General features: G+C 37.5%; 1 protein-coding gene across 1 annotated transcript; it reads right to left on the bottom strand.

The window, feature by feature from the left end:
• Nucleotides 1–2,086: 2,086 nt before the first annotated feature.
• Nucleotides 2,087–3,475, bottom strand: LOC125468728 (uncharacterized protein C594.04c). Its single transcript, XM_048565028.1, has 3 exons — nt 3,180–3,475; nt 2,831–3,094; nt 2,087–2,722 (listed from the first exon to the last, which is right to left on the bottom strand). Exons 1-3 carry the CDS (start codon nt 3,408–3,410, stop codon nt 2,246–2,248), a joined length of 972 nt encoding a protein of 323 aa, XP_048420985.1. The 5' UTR covers nt 3,411–3,475; the 3' UTR covers nt 2,087–2,245.
• Between the last annotated feature and the right edge of the window lie 13,783 nt (nt 3,476–17,258).

Genomic DNA, 17,258 nt, shown 5'->3' with positions numbered 1-17,258 from the left:
CCATCAGTAGCTTTAAGAAGACTTTGGTAAGACATCTTTGGGAAAAATTCAAAATCACAGGAAGGATGCTCCTTTTTTTTACTCTGGAAACTACAAAGGTAAAAATACGCAAATGGAAAAGCGAGTCCAGAAAGCGGGAATTTCCCCATTTAGTGAATTATTGTGCAATACCAAAGTTTGCAGCTTACGCAGACGGCCAATTTCTGGGGGATTTCATGGTGGAAGCTGTTGTTTAAGAGACTAAACACTCTGATGAAACTCAAATTTCCAACACTTGGTGATATGAGCGTCCAAATTTCAAGGATTTTAGCTCCAGGTGATCCTCTCGTGGCGGTAACCACATGACACACCATGCCAGTGGCAAAAGTGGTGGATTCATTCCACGATCTCTCGACTCCAAGGGGATCATTATATATACTAGCCTTGAATTCAGGCACGGCCAGTTTATCTGTCTCGTTGATCCGGCGACAGCCGAACTAAGACATGAGTTGAGAACGGAATGCATGCAGAAATATGATAAAAAGTGAAGTGATGAAATGAACTTGTACATCCCCATGGTATCTGTTTTGCAGCTTTTGCTTGAAACTTTAATTTGGCCAAGTCTTGCAGCTTGAGGAGAATCCAATTTTGAGAGATTAAAGAAACATATGCCACTAGACAGACTTCTGAATGTGTCCTCAATATTCAAAGATTGCACTTTGCAGAAAGCACTTTCAAATCTCAATACTTTTGAAACATAGAGCTGCGTGGGACTGGGACCCCTACACTTTGAGAAGGTTAAATGCTAAGCTCATTGAATCACCTCACTGTAAAACATTATCTTTATAACTAACTCGAACATCTTTTTTAGTATTTGGATACAAGGGTAAACTCTGAACTTCGGATCAAGAGTAAACGCTCTAAAAGAATACTCAAGGGCTTCATCTTTCAAAACAGTTCTTCTAATTTTACAAGGCTCATAAAGTGAATTTCACTTTTTGCAGATGTTCATCCTATTTTCTCCTAGAAATCAAGAAAGCAACTTGGATGGAATAGGTTCACCGCTACGTGGTGTCTAGGTCCTATAATGCAACGACAAGTGGACAAAAACTTATATATGGTTTTGTACTAGTGGGTTGGGACATCACAATGAACCCGTTCTATATAAGTCGTTCTCCTAAACTGGAGTTCTCTGAAGGTCTACATGATCCATTAGCATGGTTTCCCAGTATTCATATATAGCTAAGCACATGCCGGGACCACCACACCTCTTCCTTTGCAGCAGATTTATCAGTGGGATTCTTGGGGTTTAAAAGAAAAAGGTTCTTACTTCTATTAAAAAAAAGGGACAGGTGTCCTATAACTGTTTCTAAGTGCACTGACAAAGCGAACAGCTAGCTGTCCGTGAGAAGTCAAATATGTGTATTGTGTATTTGAAAACTACGAAAATTTTGCTATGTTTCGGTGTATGATTTGCACCGGATGAATGAAGTGTTGGATGTGCAACCAAGGATCCAATAGTCAAAGATCTAACGGCCAAACGGCCACACATATACACCGATGCATACTAGAAATCCATGAACATAGAAAGCTAAATAGGTGATGGTGGGTTAAAGCTGATTCTACTTTTGTATCATATATTCCAACACGACTATTTCAAATGAGTTGACTAACTACAAAAACAGAATGGTTCATCCAAGATTCCCCAGAACAATGACAATTACGCAAATGTTAAAGTGGAAACTTGCCTACCCATGTAACTTGGGATCCCATTCCCAATGGAAGTTTTTCAAGTTTCACAAAAGTAGGCAAATGATGTCCTGGTTTAGTACTATAATTATTACTGAAGCTTGTTGAGCCTTGTGCATTTCAATTGAAGTAAGTTCTGGAATGAATCGTGTCTTCGTGATACAGTTAACTCTTTAAGCTACCATCTTGTGCTGTTATATTTAACAGTACAGATTTCGATCTTATGTTTATCGTAACACAATGGAATTTAAGAACAAAGCCACATCTCATGGAAATTCCACATTCTAAACTAAAGGCAACTGTTTAAGTAAATTCTGAACAATTTTGTACAATTTCTTACTACTACTAAGTAGAGAGATTATCACAAATAAAATCCAACTTGCATTCATTTCTTTCAAACAAATACCAGTTGATGACAACTTTTGAACATAGGACATTATAAGACACGAACACAGATTATGGATAGATTGCAGATAAAAATAACTAGCAAAGCGTAACACACCGAAAGGATTATCAATTAAGCGTTCTTATCTTTTCCTCCTGGAGATGACTTGAACCAAGGTATCCACACTGAGGTTGTCTTCTGATACCGCCTGTATGCTTCTACTCGGTAATCTTGTTTCAGCATTCGGCGTTCGACAAGTATAGTCACATAAGCTAAACACATTGTATTGACCAGAGACCCAACAAAGGCCCATCCATGTCCCAAGTTCCATGCAAATATGACTAATCCCCACCACCACAATTGCTCTCCGAAGTAGTTGGGATGCCGCGAATAGTGCCACAACCCTTCGTCAAGATTCGGAACAACGGGCTTTCCAAGCTCTTTCAGCTTGTTGTTTCGGCTCACAAAGTCATGGAGCTGCGTGTCAGCTAAGTATGCTACAACAATGCCAGTAATGCAGACTATGACGGCAACAAAATCCCATATGTTCAGTGGCACATTAACTGAGTGGATTACATAGAATGGAAGGCATATCCCAATTATAAAAACCTACAAAGGTTAAAAACAACCATCAGAAAACCAAAAGCGACCATTTTTCACATTTTTCACCAGCTTGGAAGCTCATTGAGGCAATTCGACAAACACTTAGAGCACTACCTGTTGAGAGAGGTAAACGGCGAAGAAGGAAACCCACCACCAATGTTTGCCGTACTGTGAGCTCATATCTGTGAACCGCCAGTCCTCCCTGGCACCCCATTGCCAATTTTCCCGCCTAAAGTAGTTGTGGCTAAGCCTGAGGCTCCAAACCCAAGTCAGCGAAATTGCAATCGTCGACCGCCACCGGTTGTAATCAGCCAGAGGATGAGATCCATAGTAGTGAACGAGCATTACAGGGATCACAGTCCAGTACAAATCGATCATCTGCACCAACCCAATTCATAAAAAAAAATTCAAATTTGCAATTAAGACCCAAAAAGATCAGATTTTGAACGAAAAATCAACGTACCCAGTGGCTGGAAAGAGCTTGGCTGATGACCCAGAAGAGGACGTTGATGTTGAGGAAGAAGAAAACGTTGGCTAGGAGAAGAGGGTGGTGATAGCACCATGTCCAGAGAGGAGAGAGGAAGCTCTCATTAGTTTGGCTATGGTGGTTGCTGAGGAATATGAGGTAGAAGAGAATGGAGGGAAGGGGAGCGAGAAATGCTATCACTGCATTCTTCAAGTTGCCTCCAGCCATGGCCGCAGTAAATCCAATTACCAATGAAGGAATAGACAATAGAGGCCTAGTTTTATAGTCTAGTAATGGAAGTATTAGTTGCTATTAGCACTGGCTGGCTAGCTTTTCTTTTTGTGTTATTTTTGAAAGAGAATAACGTGGAAATAATTTTTCAATTAAAAATTCATGACGATTAATTATTTAACTTATTAAAAAGTATAGTTATGTTTTTTTTTTTTCATCAATTTCATTAGAATTTCGTTAAAATAACTCATGTTGAGAGAACCATTGCTACAATTGGGTTAACGTTTAGAGATTATTACTCTAATTGAGTTAAAGTTGATGGATCATTTCTCTAATTGAGTTAAAGTTGAAGAAACAAATCTAATTTTTTTTTTCATTTGGTAATCTATATTTGCACCTTGATTTAGCCTCATGTGCCACGCACATGACTCATTTTAATGGAAGTTTTAACTAAGTTGACAAAACAATCATAGTTACGCAATTTGATGAATTAAAGAACTTATAGTCATAAATTTTTAATTAAAAAATCATCGTTCTAATTGAGTTAAAATTAAAAAAAAAATTATTGCTACAATTTTCTCAATCTCAAAAATCAAAGAGGGAAAAAACAAAGTATGCATGATTAATTCCTTGTCCTTCTGCTTGGTGAGTTGGTGGGGGTCCGTGAGAAGCCCTCTCCAAATAATAATCATTAGAACGCCGGTTATCATGTCAAATCCCACTCAATCAAAGGTCTTCTTTTGTAACTTTAGCCACCATTTTTTTAACCTTAATTTAGCAACTTTGTTGTGAAAGAGTTTTATACTGCGAGAGATGTGATTAATAATGTAAACAGTAAATGAGACATTTCGTACTACTTGCTAAATTCGAGAAGAAAAATACTTAGCAATGTGCTAGAGTGATGGTTCATAACAGTTATCAGGTTCATAACAGTTATCAGCCAATTCATTTTTAAGAATCAGAAATATAGTTACTTGATTCCCCCAAGCAAAAGCTCGACCCTCCCTTTTCGAGACTCCTCGAGCAGTTTTTAAACCCTCCTTCGAGTGGTTAAAGTTCTAAAAGTAAGAAAAATTGGACTAAGAGTCTTTAGCATATCCAAAAGTTTTGAGAAATTGATTAAAATGATTAGAAATCAAATCTCAATTGTTGAATTAATCAAAATCAATGTCGACAATATATCAATCAAATATCAACGTTATATCAATTAAATATTGATGAGGTAACAATCAAATTTAGACGATTTACAAAAAATTGATCATTTTAACCATTGAGAAATGAAATGTACGTCTTGATTTCAGTCGAAGTGTGTCATGAAAATAGTCATAATTTTAAAATTTCCCACAAAATGACAAAAGAGAGAAGGGTAATAAGGACTAAAGATAGTTTGAAGACGGTTATTGACACTTGAACTTTTACCCTGCTTAAGTAATTAATCAAAGTAATATTAATCAATCATAAGAGGCGTGCAAACATGCACACAAAATATGTAATAATTATGAGAGATGGTTAAACATGGTGTTTGCAATGATTTGCTTTGCAGCCTATAATTGTGGTGCAAGCAATCATAAACACTCACATGCCACCCCACATTGTATACAAACTTAAATCCCATAAACCCTAATTGGTGTCCCCTACCCCCACCCCCCACTCTTCCTCTGAGAATATTTTTGCTAATCATCTTCAAGTGATGATGATGTTCACTACTCTATTTATTACCGTTGAATGAGTTCAAATTTCAAGATTTATGTAGATCATCTACACAAATCACATAAATTAAACTATCTCATAAACAAAGTTGTGAGCTTTACTACCATTAAAGGATGCTGAGCTAAAAGGCACTTCTGTTTCTCTTCCAAATCTCTCCAAATTCTTCCACAATCTGCGCCGGATGAGAAATCAAAGCAAACATTTTGTACGGCTGCATGCATGCCAGCTACTACAATGTCAATGGATGATCATTTCATTTTATATATGAACATATAAAAATCACAATTCATATGGTCCACAGGGGAGCTAAATATATATAGCTTTTACTTCTTTTTATAATGTCTCCTTAGCATGCAGAGCGTCGGATACAATACAATTATACAAAACACCCTTTTGCTTTTGGCATGCTCTTCTTCATTGAAAAAACTCAAATTGACCACAATGATTTTACTAGGTTACAAATCCAGGCATGCAATATAAACCAAGATGTTCGCTAATGCGATGTGACATTAATCGTACAACAAAATACAATATAACTTATATATGAGATATTGCATTTTTAATATCATCGAGGTTTTTTATAATAAACTTCACACATAACAATATATGGTTAAGTATGAATAGTATCAATGATATTTATCATTAAATATTGACCTAATTGGTGGTCGATTGCCAAGACGTTTTGCACTTTTTTTTTTTTGTCAAAAAAGTTAATTTCATTGAAGGAAAAAACTACTACAATGTAAGGATAACTCAAAAAGAGTTTAAGATGGTAAACAAAAGCCGGATACCACAAAAGAAACTTACAATGAGATAGGAGATGAGTAGCCCATAGCAACATGCAATCAAAAAAACCTAGACTTGAAAAAGTAGAGCATCCACCTCCATCAAATAAGCTGCACAACTACCACAAAGTCGCTGTCGCCACCTTGAAGAGAGAACAAAGAACTAAAAGGATGAAAGAAAAATAAGGGTAGCAAGCCACTGTGCTAGAGCGCTCTTATAATCCTATCAAATAATGTAAATTGCACTTTAAATGCTACCGCACTCCGCTGGAGGAGGTTCTTGAAGGAGACACTCGTTTACTACCAAAAAAGTATTATTAGGTAGACTAAATTTATAAACCATGTAATGTATCACTAATAAAAAAAAAGCACGTTAATTATAATCCATCAATAATCACGTCATATAATTTACAAAACTTAGTTTAAATAGATGTGACAAGTGGTGCAGCTGTACAAACTTCCATCTCAGAGGCTCAGGCAGGTAAGAAATTGGCTCCCACAAATCTACCTCCGGTGCTAAATTATCGTAACTACCAAGAAGAAACCATCCTCCACCGAATAATTACCGAAAATAAAATTAAGGAGACCAAATTTTTAAACTAAATTTGTAAACTAAATAATATGTCATAGATAAGCACGTTAACCGACACTTAATTATAATTCAATCATCTACACCCATATCATTTGGTTTGTAAATTTAGTTTAAAAAAATTTGATGTTCCTAACATTATCCTAATATTAAAGGTGGAACAGAATTAAAAATGAATTAATTATCAAATCAGCAAGTACGTGGCTTGAGTAATATTAGGAGCGGTTTAAGGCTTTACCCGCCCCTAATTAGTATTTTGTAGCTAATTTTCCATTAATTGAAGTTTTAGGGGCAAATCTAACTGCCACTAGTGCTTTCTATCTTGGTAGTGGATGAACTAAGTAGCATGGGTAGATGGTTGAGAATTCGCGGTAAGGAACCATATTTGGAGAGCAACAAGGCATAAAAACTAGATATGAGACAAACTCATAGCAAATTGAGACAAAGCTCAGAGAACACCGAGATACAAAACGCTCAGAACAATGCCATCCGAAAAGTAAGGCCATGAAAAGATTAGCAAAATGGAGGAGGAGTTGGGAAGGAAAGGAGACAACATGACCATTTGCTACCACCGTCCTGAATAGGAGGAAGGGGCCGACGACTAAAATGAAAGATGTTAGGATTTTTTAAGCTGCAGGTGTTGTTAAGCGAGACTTTTTTCTGTTTTCCTTTTATTTAGAAAGCACATGCAAAGACGTCTTACGTTTAAGTTGAAACTTTACATGAAACTAAGCCTTGTGTCGACATGTATCACAACACACGCAAAAGGTACTTTGGCATTTGTAAAAAGGAAAATTTTATTTGGACTTAGCTATCTTATCTCTACACGTAATTAAAAAATTTTCTCTACTAAACTTTCAAGTTTGCCCTTAAATAAATGAGAACAAGAAAATAAAAGAAAATAAACATTGATGTTTTTACCTCTACACCCAATAACTCAAAAAAATGGCACACCACTGCACTCCTCCATTATTTCCCCAAAAACACCCAAATGATAACAAAATATTCTCCCAAGTTCATAAACAAGTAAGCTTGCTAGAAACCCTAGCGGCCCTCATTTATAATTTCAGCGGAGAAAACTTCTTACAAATTCGTTGGACATGAAACAAATTCCTGCAATATGAGAAAAATGCTTCCATGTCAGTGTCTATTTAGAAGAGATAGCAACAAGGGTTTCTAGCAAGCTGACTTGTTAGTTTAATAATTTATGCAAGTAGCCAACTCCCAGATAATGGTTCAAACAAACAAACAAACGTATCAATTGAGAACCTACGCTGAAATAATAAATGAGGGCTAATAAGGGTTTCTAGCAAGCTAACTCGTTGATGAACTCGAGAGAATACTTTGTTGTTATTTGTGTGGGTTTTATTGGAAATAATGGAGGAGTGCACTAGTGTGCCAGTTTTTGAGTTATTAGGTGTAGAGATAAAAATATCAATGTTTATTTTCTTTTCTTTTCTTATCCTTATTTATTTAATGGTAAACTTGGAAATTTAGTAGATAAAATTTGTTAGTTGGGTGTAGAGATAAAATAACTGGGTCCAATTATCTAGAGAAACCCTAGCTAGCCTGTATCGTGATATTCTTTAACTTTGTGTCGACCTATATCACAATACACCTAAAAGGTTAATTTGCTACAAACTTAACTTAAATCACAAACATACAATTCTCGCAAAGCATATTACGGAACTGATTATGGGAATTAGGGTTTAGGGTTAGTGTTTTACAAATTTCATCAGTTGCTTATACAACAAACTCAAAGAATGAAATTGACGAAAATAGTGAGACAAAGCTTGTCAAGCGTTGCTGGTTTGAGTATCTTACTTTATCCATGTTAACAACATTGTTTAAAATTACTAGTAAGTTATTATAGCTAACCACTTTATCACGCAGCAAGCTCTTTTACATTCTCCCAACAAATGAAATCCGGGAACCCTCTTCAAAGGAGAAAAAACAACATCAAAAGCATCAAAACGCCATAAATAATAGTGATCCAGTCCACAATTTGGATTAACTTAAAAGAAGAATATCAATATAAAAAATATTGGACAAAATGAAAAGGACAAATTCTATGGGTGCACACATTTTTTTCTCCCCTACACTAGAGGTGTGCATAAGGAGAAAAGCGACGTATCGAAATCATTTCTCCATTTTATGTTCCTAATGTATGTGTTAAATAATTTGGACTTAGTTAAATTAGCTAAAACAGTGTACTTCTACACCAAAGTCTAAATCTTTGTCCCTACAAATTTCAGATAAAATATCGCTGTATGAAAAAAATAGTTTGGATCGGGGGACATTTTAACAATTGTTTGAAAAACCGGCCTAGGCACTAGGCGGAGGCCGGACTTCTCAATTAGGGCCTAGGCATGCAAGAATCAGTGAAGCCTCTAGGCGGCCGCCTAAGCGGTCAAGGCAGCCCCAAGCGATCCTAGGCGGTTCAGCTTTTTATATATTCATTCAATTGTACTTTAAAATTTATATATCCTTAAATTTTACATTTATGTTTCCAAATATATATGTAACAACCCATCTTTAATTTTACGATTTTATAAATTTTAAAATTGTGAATTGACGAAAATGCCTTAGAGGCAAGATTGTTGACTTTCGTTGGCTGACTTTTTGTGACGCATGCAAGCTATTATTCTACCGTATTCTTGAAGTACTCAATAGTACGAATGCGTAGCCGCAAGCAAAATTGAATTCGGAGTTACGATGAAGATTTTACGGAACAATGAATCCAAAAAATACTTTCGTAAAAATTACTATTTTATATTTTATACGGGAATTGTTATTAGCACTCCAAAAATCTCATTCTACACTCCAAACTTTCTATATTAGGAAAGAAAATTACACTTGTGAGGAGTATAGAATGAGATTTTTGAAATGCCAATAACACTTCCCTTTTATATATTTATTTATTTATTCAAACTTTTATAGTATTATATCATTATTTTAATATTTTTCAAAAAGGATATTTTGTTATTATAGTTATATTTTTGGCCTGTGCGCTTACAAATCACACTCTCTCCTCTCATCTCCTGCCACGTGGCAGTTCCTCCCCCATTGTTTGGGGACCCTCTCGAACTCTCCCATTTCTCTCAACTCTTTCTCAGACTCTCTCTACTATCCTGTCCCTCAACTCTTTCACCTTCTCTCTCGTGCCGCGTACCCCACAACCATGACCACTGCACCACCATTCGCCACTCCCTCTGGTGAGTGTCACAACCCAAACTATAGATGAAAACTCGAGCCTTGGACTATTACTTTCTCTCTCTTCTCTCTGCACAGTGGCACCACCACTGTTCAAAATTATCTTCGGTGATTTCTCGCTGTTCCTAGCGAAGGTAAGCCTCAAAATACTTCTTAAATCTTGTTTGGTGTATGATTAGGGTACATTTGACACTCCCCAATCCCGATATTCCCCGAATACCTGGATAGGCACGTGTTGGCCGACACCCTAGGGTGACGAAAGCCATTAATTGATACAAAAGCTAAAAATGAGAAATAAATAAGGGTTATGAATTGAAATACAATGAATTAACAATTTTGGAACGTGTTCAGAGCATACAACTAATTAGAACACTAAAAGAAATAATATAAAATTTAATGAATAAAGGAGTGGTTCCTACATCGAGAGGGCTCGAAGATGCCGATGCTGAAGTGCCTCGACGCCGGGATTGTATGCCTCGATTCTAATACTTGAATGGGGGCGCAAAACAAAGGTGAGTGGACCAATTGATATATACAATAATAATAAAATAGTTATCAAGATACTAACCCCCATAGTTTATATATAATGAAAACTACTAGCGTAATAAGTGATAGCTTTCCAGAAAACTCTAGCATGCCATAAAACATCTCAAAAGACATATCGTGGAAAAACATCGCGGAAATCAAAATATCAATCGTCTCACAGATCGTCTCGTAAGCGCGGTGTGCTGCCAGTAAGATCACTGAATAAATATAACTTCCGTCCTTATACCAGCACCGTGGTCTCTGCGCCCGTAGCCAAAGATTACTAACTCTCGACCCAATGCTTGTTCCGTGTCCCTTAGCCCGTAGCTAGGGATTATTTCTCCCGGCCTAATTGCCAACACCAGATCCTCGCCCTAGGTGGCATAGTGTCCAGTAGGTACGCACAAATAGTTACGCCTCTCATAAATAACCACTTCATAGTATAAAGTCATCCATTGTCTATACTATAAAGAGGGGTTTCTAAAACATGCTCTAGCATCCTATCGTCATCCATCAAATAGTCTACCAGTTCATGGTTTTTATAGAAAAATACGATATATTAAAATATAACTCAATATAGACCAACAATTAATTCCTTACAAAATAACGAGATGATGATCAACATTTCAATAAACATGTTTAACATAAAATCAATCCATAAACTCGTAAGGCATGCTTTTCATTTATGCAATTAAACTATGAAATCATGTAATTTTAGAAGGGGTCCACTCACAGATACTCCGTAGCAGCAGAGTTATGTGAAAAGGATTAAGGAAATTCCCACTAGCAACTTCACCTAAGCACAAAAATGTACAATTTATCAAACTAAATCCAAACGATAGAATTCCGAGAAATGGACACCAAAAACGGATTCGGAACGTCAAAATTGGCCTAGGAGAGATTTTGGGTTTTGGGTCCTAAGGTTTTTGGTTAAAAAGGCTTAGGGGGAAAAGGGGTGGTTTGGGTTTAAACCCAAACCCACACAAACATACACACACACGGCACTGCACACACATACACATGTATGTACCATACACACCACACATGCTTACACACACACACACACGCGCATACACACTCACACGGACGCACATACACACACCACACAAACACACACGCATGCACACACTCGGCCCGCAGGCCTAACTAAAAATAAAAGGGCTCGAGCCCAAGTTTAATAGGACCCAGAGTATGGGTTAGGTCTCCAAAAGGTTATTGGGCTTAACTTAAATAAATGGGTTAGACAAATTTGAATAAGGTTATGGGACTTGGACTGGAAAGGCCCAAAGGCCTTGGGTTTGGTGGGTCGCTGGATTCCAAGGAAGGAGAAGGCCGGATTTCGGCCGGAGAATTCCCAAGCTCCGATGGAGCTCAAAAATCCACCAAAACATGTCATTCAATATACCAAATTGAAGCTCCGAAGGTAAGGAATCGAAATATACCCTTGGTTTCCGTCATCATGGCCGAAGTTGGGCGGAAAATGGCCTGGAAGCCACGGGTACCCACCAGAATCTTGGTTTAACACACCCGAACTGATTTCAAGTCCAACCTTCACCAAAACAGGTATACATACTCAGAAATTTGTACCAACACCCAAATTAAGATAGGGTAAAATGATTCTGAGCCTCACCTACTCGAAAATGGTGGAGTTCGACGAAGTTCGCCATTGCACCCTCCCGGTGCTTGCCGTTGGGGAAGGAAGAGAGAAAAAGATATAGAACGAGGGAGGGGAGATCCTAGTGGGTCACGGTGGTGCAACGTCGACATCAGGGTGGTTTAGGTGTGCGTGGGTCGACGGGAAGATGACAGTCCGAGGGAGAGAGTTAAGGGAGGGTGAGACAAAGAGTGACAGAGAGACGACGAGAGTGAGAGAGACATGGAGATCGGGAAAAGAGAAAGAGAAGGGGAGTTGGGTGTTTGCCACGTGGCAACGTGGGGGAGAAAAGAAATCAAGATAAAGGGTCCGGATTATATTAAGATAAGGGACCAAAAAGTAACTTTCAAAAACCTTTTGGGGAAAATATGAAATTTGCAAAATAATTGGGGGTGGGGTGTAACAACATTTGAGATGTTTTGGCGACATTTTCATGCAGAAATGCCTCGGGGGAAACTTCCCTAGTTTTCGAAGGAGATCCATAGGCTTTCGAGCACTTTTCCGGCCAACTCCGACCATGGTCGAGGAACTCAATGGTATTTTTCGATTCCTTGTTTATTAGGCTTCAAATTGATATATTGGATTGCTAGTTTTAGTGGAGATTTGTAGTTGTTTGGAGCTGTTGAAATTTTCTGGCCAAAAGCCCAGATCTGGCTTTCTCTTTTGTTGGGTTCGGTGAGTGCTGTGTGGCCCATGAGTCCAACGGGTCAACCCGACCTGAGAAAAAAAAAAGGCATAAGCCCAAACCTTTTGGCCATTGTTCCAGCCTGACCCAGTTTCGAAATAGGCTCAGAAAATTCTAGGAATATTCCTTATGTTGACTTTTTTCAAAAAAATTTCAAAAACGCTTCAAGGCTAATTTCAGCACCCCGAGTTCATTTTTGACATCCATTTAGTGAAATTCCAAAGTTTTAACATAGTTGACCGACTCGGCGTCTTGATTGTCTTAAGGTCGATCGTTGACTTTTTACGAAATTTGCCCGGGACCCTTCTTAGCGTAATTCGACGCTCTGATTCCAAATATGCACTCTATTTTGCCAAATTTAGTTGGTTTAGTTGATTTTTACTAACAGGCCTTAAAATATTATGCTTTTGTGCGATTACTATCGGAGATTCCGGCCTTCTTAATTCGAACGGATGTGACATCGCAAGAACATGTGACTAGGTTGTAGTTATCGAAATTTCGGTGAAATAAATGTTGACCAATAATTAAAATTTCAACGTTCACGTATCACATAAATTTTACACGTATCATGTAACTCAACAAAAAATCGAACAAAATCAAAAAAGTCATCAAATAGGACATGTGTCAACACCTAGCAGAAATGATTTATTTCATCTGAATATTATATTCAAAATTAGGCCTTGAAAAAGTCTATAAATAGAAGCCAATTTCATTCATTTCACTTCACCAATTCACATCACACCAAAACCTTGAAGCTTTGAAACTCTAAAGTTCTCAAGTAAATCCCGAAGGATCAAGAAAGCCCTTTTCATTCTTCGTCAAATCCTCCTTCAAGATCAAGCCCCGACGGCCCTTGAAGAAACTTTCCTCAACCTTCGAGATCAAGCCCTGACGGCCTTTGAAGAAAGTGTTCATCGTTCATCATCCGTTCATCCTAAGATCAAGCCCCAACAGCCATTTGGATCAACAACATCAATAAATCCACACGCCCATTCTTTAAGATCAAGCCCAAAAGCCCTTGAAGATCCGTTCATCAACTGTTCATCTAGATCAAGCCTTGAAGGCCATTGAAGATCCGTTCATCCTAAGATCAAGCCCTGACGGCCCTTTAGATCAACAACATCAACAAATCTGCACAACTGTTTATCCCTAGACCAAGCCCCGACGGCCTTTTGGATCAACAACCCATCCATAGATCTACATTTACGAAGATAGAATCAAAGGATCAAATTGTAAAAGAGATTGTAACCCCAAAATCGATACAAAATATTATTTTGTACATGTGTTCTTGTTTTAGGAAAATTCGTGTTTACATAGGTCTTTTCTTTTATGTAGTGTGTGTGTGTGTGTGTGTGTGTGTATTTGTTAGTTTCCATTTATATATTTCATAAAGAATTTGCTATGATACACCTAGATTAGCTTGACGTGTATAAGAATTACCGCATTGATAGAAATTATGAAATTATGCTACGTCCTACGGGATGCACATATATGCGTATTATTATTGATGCCTTAATTATATTTATGGTTGTGAATAGTATTATGGTGACGTGAATTATCAATTTCCACTGTATGATTTTATTTACGCTATCTGCTCATCGTGTGCTACACTGGTGTTAGTACTCGTCCAGGCCAGGGCCAAATTTTCACGTGTATGTTCACATCACATCGTATGCTCACTTTGGATCCTGTCCTAGATTGCTATAGGCAATTAGGACTTGTGTGTGATGCGCATAGCGCCAGTCTTCACATGATTGTAGTAATATAGCGTAAATCATTATTACACCGAGTCATGTTCATGTCAGAATATTTGTGCATGAACTTGTGTGTCAACATGTGTCGATGAGCACTCGATGTGATATGTTTATTTCTGCGAGATATTGTGATTACTAGAAGTTATATGCTTATTTACAAATATATGATGTATTGAATTCTTGAGATATTGCAGGCTATGGTAAGTATTTTCATACTATACGTAGTATGTATGTTTTGGAAACTATACTTGTTTTACGGCGAGGGGTTAATATGTTTTCAGAAAGGTTTTTACAAAGCTTTATTTTTAGGCTCACTTACCCTTATTTTTCGCCCTTCCAGGTTTTAGTGGTAGATTTTGTGTCGATGAGGATTGCTGGCATAAAGTAGATATTAAAGACTACTTCCAATGGTATAATTCTCAATCTACTCTACTGCTTTACTTATACTCTGACATCACATGTGGAATGGGTTCATTCCCGCTCACTAGCGCACTCTTACATTTAGACACTTTTAGGTTTAAATTCGCTCACTTTTTCCACATCACTACATTTTATGGCTTCGTCACCCTTCCGGTGACGACCAACACAACTCGATTCGGAGTCCAAGTGGACATGCCGGGTTGGGATGTGTCATATATATATTTATATGATAAATTTATTTAAAATTAAAAAAAAAAAAACCCTGGGCTTCTTCTCGGCCACTTGACTAGTGCCTGACGCTTTTTAGAACTTTGATTTTAACAAACTTTCTTAAGAAATACTAAGAAGACTCTCAAAAGTAAGACTCTTTGTGGACTCTCTGCCACCTCATATTTTTTGCACAATACTTTATAATGTTAGCACGATAATTAACGTTAAATTGTGAGGTGATAGCAGTGGCGGAGCCAGAAATCGATCTTAGGATGGGCCTTTAAGCCATATGAAAGAAATTAGACAAAATATAGCAACATAATTAATTGGAGAAAAAATAAATTTTTTTTTTCACATGGAAAATGTTAATCAAACAAATGTGATGGATCTTTAAAATTTGTATGAAAATTTTGGTATTAAGAAGATTATATTATAAGAAATAATTTCTTTATGAGTTTTGATAAAAAAGGATTAGGTTTGAACAAAAATTTAAGGTCAAGAATCAAAACTATTCCTATGAGATTTTTTTTTTCAACATAATTGGATATTCTTCTAAATTGTATAGACCTTATTTTATATGAACTGACCATAAAAAGAAAATAAATTGTTTTATGGTAAAACAGAAGCTTAGTTATAAGGTTGGATTTAAAACAAACAAAAAAATTTTGTATAATGGTTTTAAGAAACAAAAGGTTCTAGGTTATGTTTTAAAAAAAACCCAAAAGTTAATAGGTCCGATGAGTTTCAAACCCTAAACCCCTCTACGATTGTCAAACTTATACAACCAATAGACCCAATGCTTTATATGGTTAAAACCAGTAGACAACATGTATATATTGTGAAATTTCATGATAGGTCTGACCCTACCCTATTCTTCATGTGGCTTCATCATTGGGTGACAGAGAGTCTCACTTTGAGAGAGTCTCCTTAGTATTTCTCAACTTTCTTATGGCCCACTTCATAATGTATTTCAATGATTGAATCATTTATCTTTTAGAGCAATTCCACTGGGGAACTGATAGGTCGGCACCCAGCCAAAACAATGGCCCGGCAACCAGGTTTTCCACCCCAGCTTAGTAGATAGGCTGGCACCCAACCCAAGTTGGTCTCCAGGTTAGCTCAAAATTGATAGAGGCATGGATCGCCCCGATTGACATCATCTCACGCTTACACCCTCAACCTTCGCTAAAGCCAATCATGTCGTCCCTCTCCCAACCTCCCTCTCCAAATCCCGAATCCTAGCTCTGGAATCGTCCTGGGTTTTCTCCAGCTCCAGAATCCTGGCATGGAGGTGGCCAATTTCTTGATGGGCGGCGTTGATCTGGTGTAGCAACCGTTTCTCCTCGGCTTGCCAAGCTTGCGGTGGTTGGTGAAGATCTCAATGACCCTAGTGTTGGCTTTAGAGTCCTCTTTCCAGCGAGAACTCATGAGCTTGACTTGCTCTTCCGCCTGCCACAGCCGGGAAGAGAGCTCGCCCACTTGGGTCTGGAGCTCCTGGAAGTTGTCGAGAGCTAAAGCCAGGAAAATGCCTAGGCTCAGGCCAAGGTAGGAGCACAATAGCTTCTTCTGGCTGCTGTTGTTGTAGTTTGTGCTCGTTCTCAGCCATGACTGACTAGAGAGACATCGAGAGAGAAAGCTTTTGGGATTGTGTTGGATTGGTAAGTGAGTCGCTTTTGGGTGTCCGTGCGTATTTGTGACTGAGAGGAAAAATAATAATATTTTAATAAAATTGACTAGGCAATTTTTTGTTAGGGGTGGAAATGCATTTGGTCTATTACTGTTTATTGGGATCTATCATTGTTCACTGAGTGGATAAATGCGCTGAGTGCTGGTGCATTTATGTTAGGGGTGGAAGTGCTCTTAGGTATTTCTCAAATGACATCCTTACCAAAAGTCACTCTAATCCGCAACCATATGACCATTGAATTAATTAATAGAATTTTAATATTTCTTTATAGAACTGTATTCGTTAATTTGTTTCACTGCATAATGTCTTATTTATTTTGAATTTGTCTAATTTTTTACAATGTATGATTAAATGCTGGATTGAAATATAAATAGTTAGGATTAAGTTTCTAAATATGAACTATAAATAAGTGTGCCAAAAAAATGTGTGTCGTCTAATTCTTAATAAGAAATGTTAATGACAATACTATTGTTTACGTGGCAATTTGAGCAAAGGAGCACCGAAGTGATGTCGTTTTAGTCTTCCCGTCTCCAATTGGGATAACCAGTAATCGAATTCGGCCTCGAGCTCTCGTTTTCTTGGCAATTTGGGTTTTATTTGCTGGAAGGTGAAT

This window comes from the organism of the source record quoted next, unplaced genomic scaffold, assembly GCF_019419815.1.
Source record: "Pyrus x bretschneideri cultivar Hongxiangsu unplaced genomic scaffold, Pyrus_bretschneideri_v1 Contig4, whole genome shotgun sequence".
NCBI lineage: Eukaryota > Viridiplantae > Streptophyta > Magnoliopsida > Rosales > Rosaceae > Pyrus > Pyrus x bretschneideri.
The sequence above is the reverse complement of the archived record's forward strand: the minus strand, read 5'-3'. Positions and strand labels throughout refer to the sequence as shown.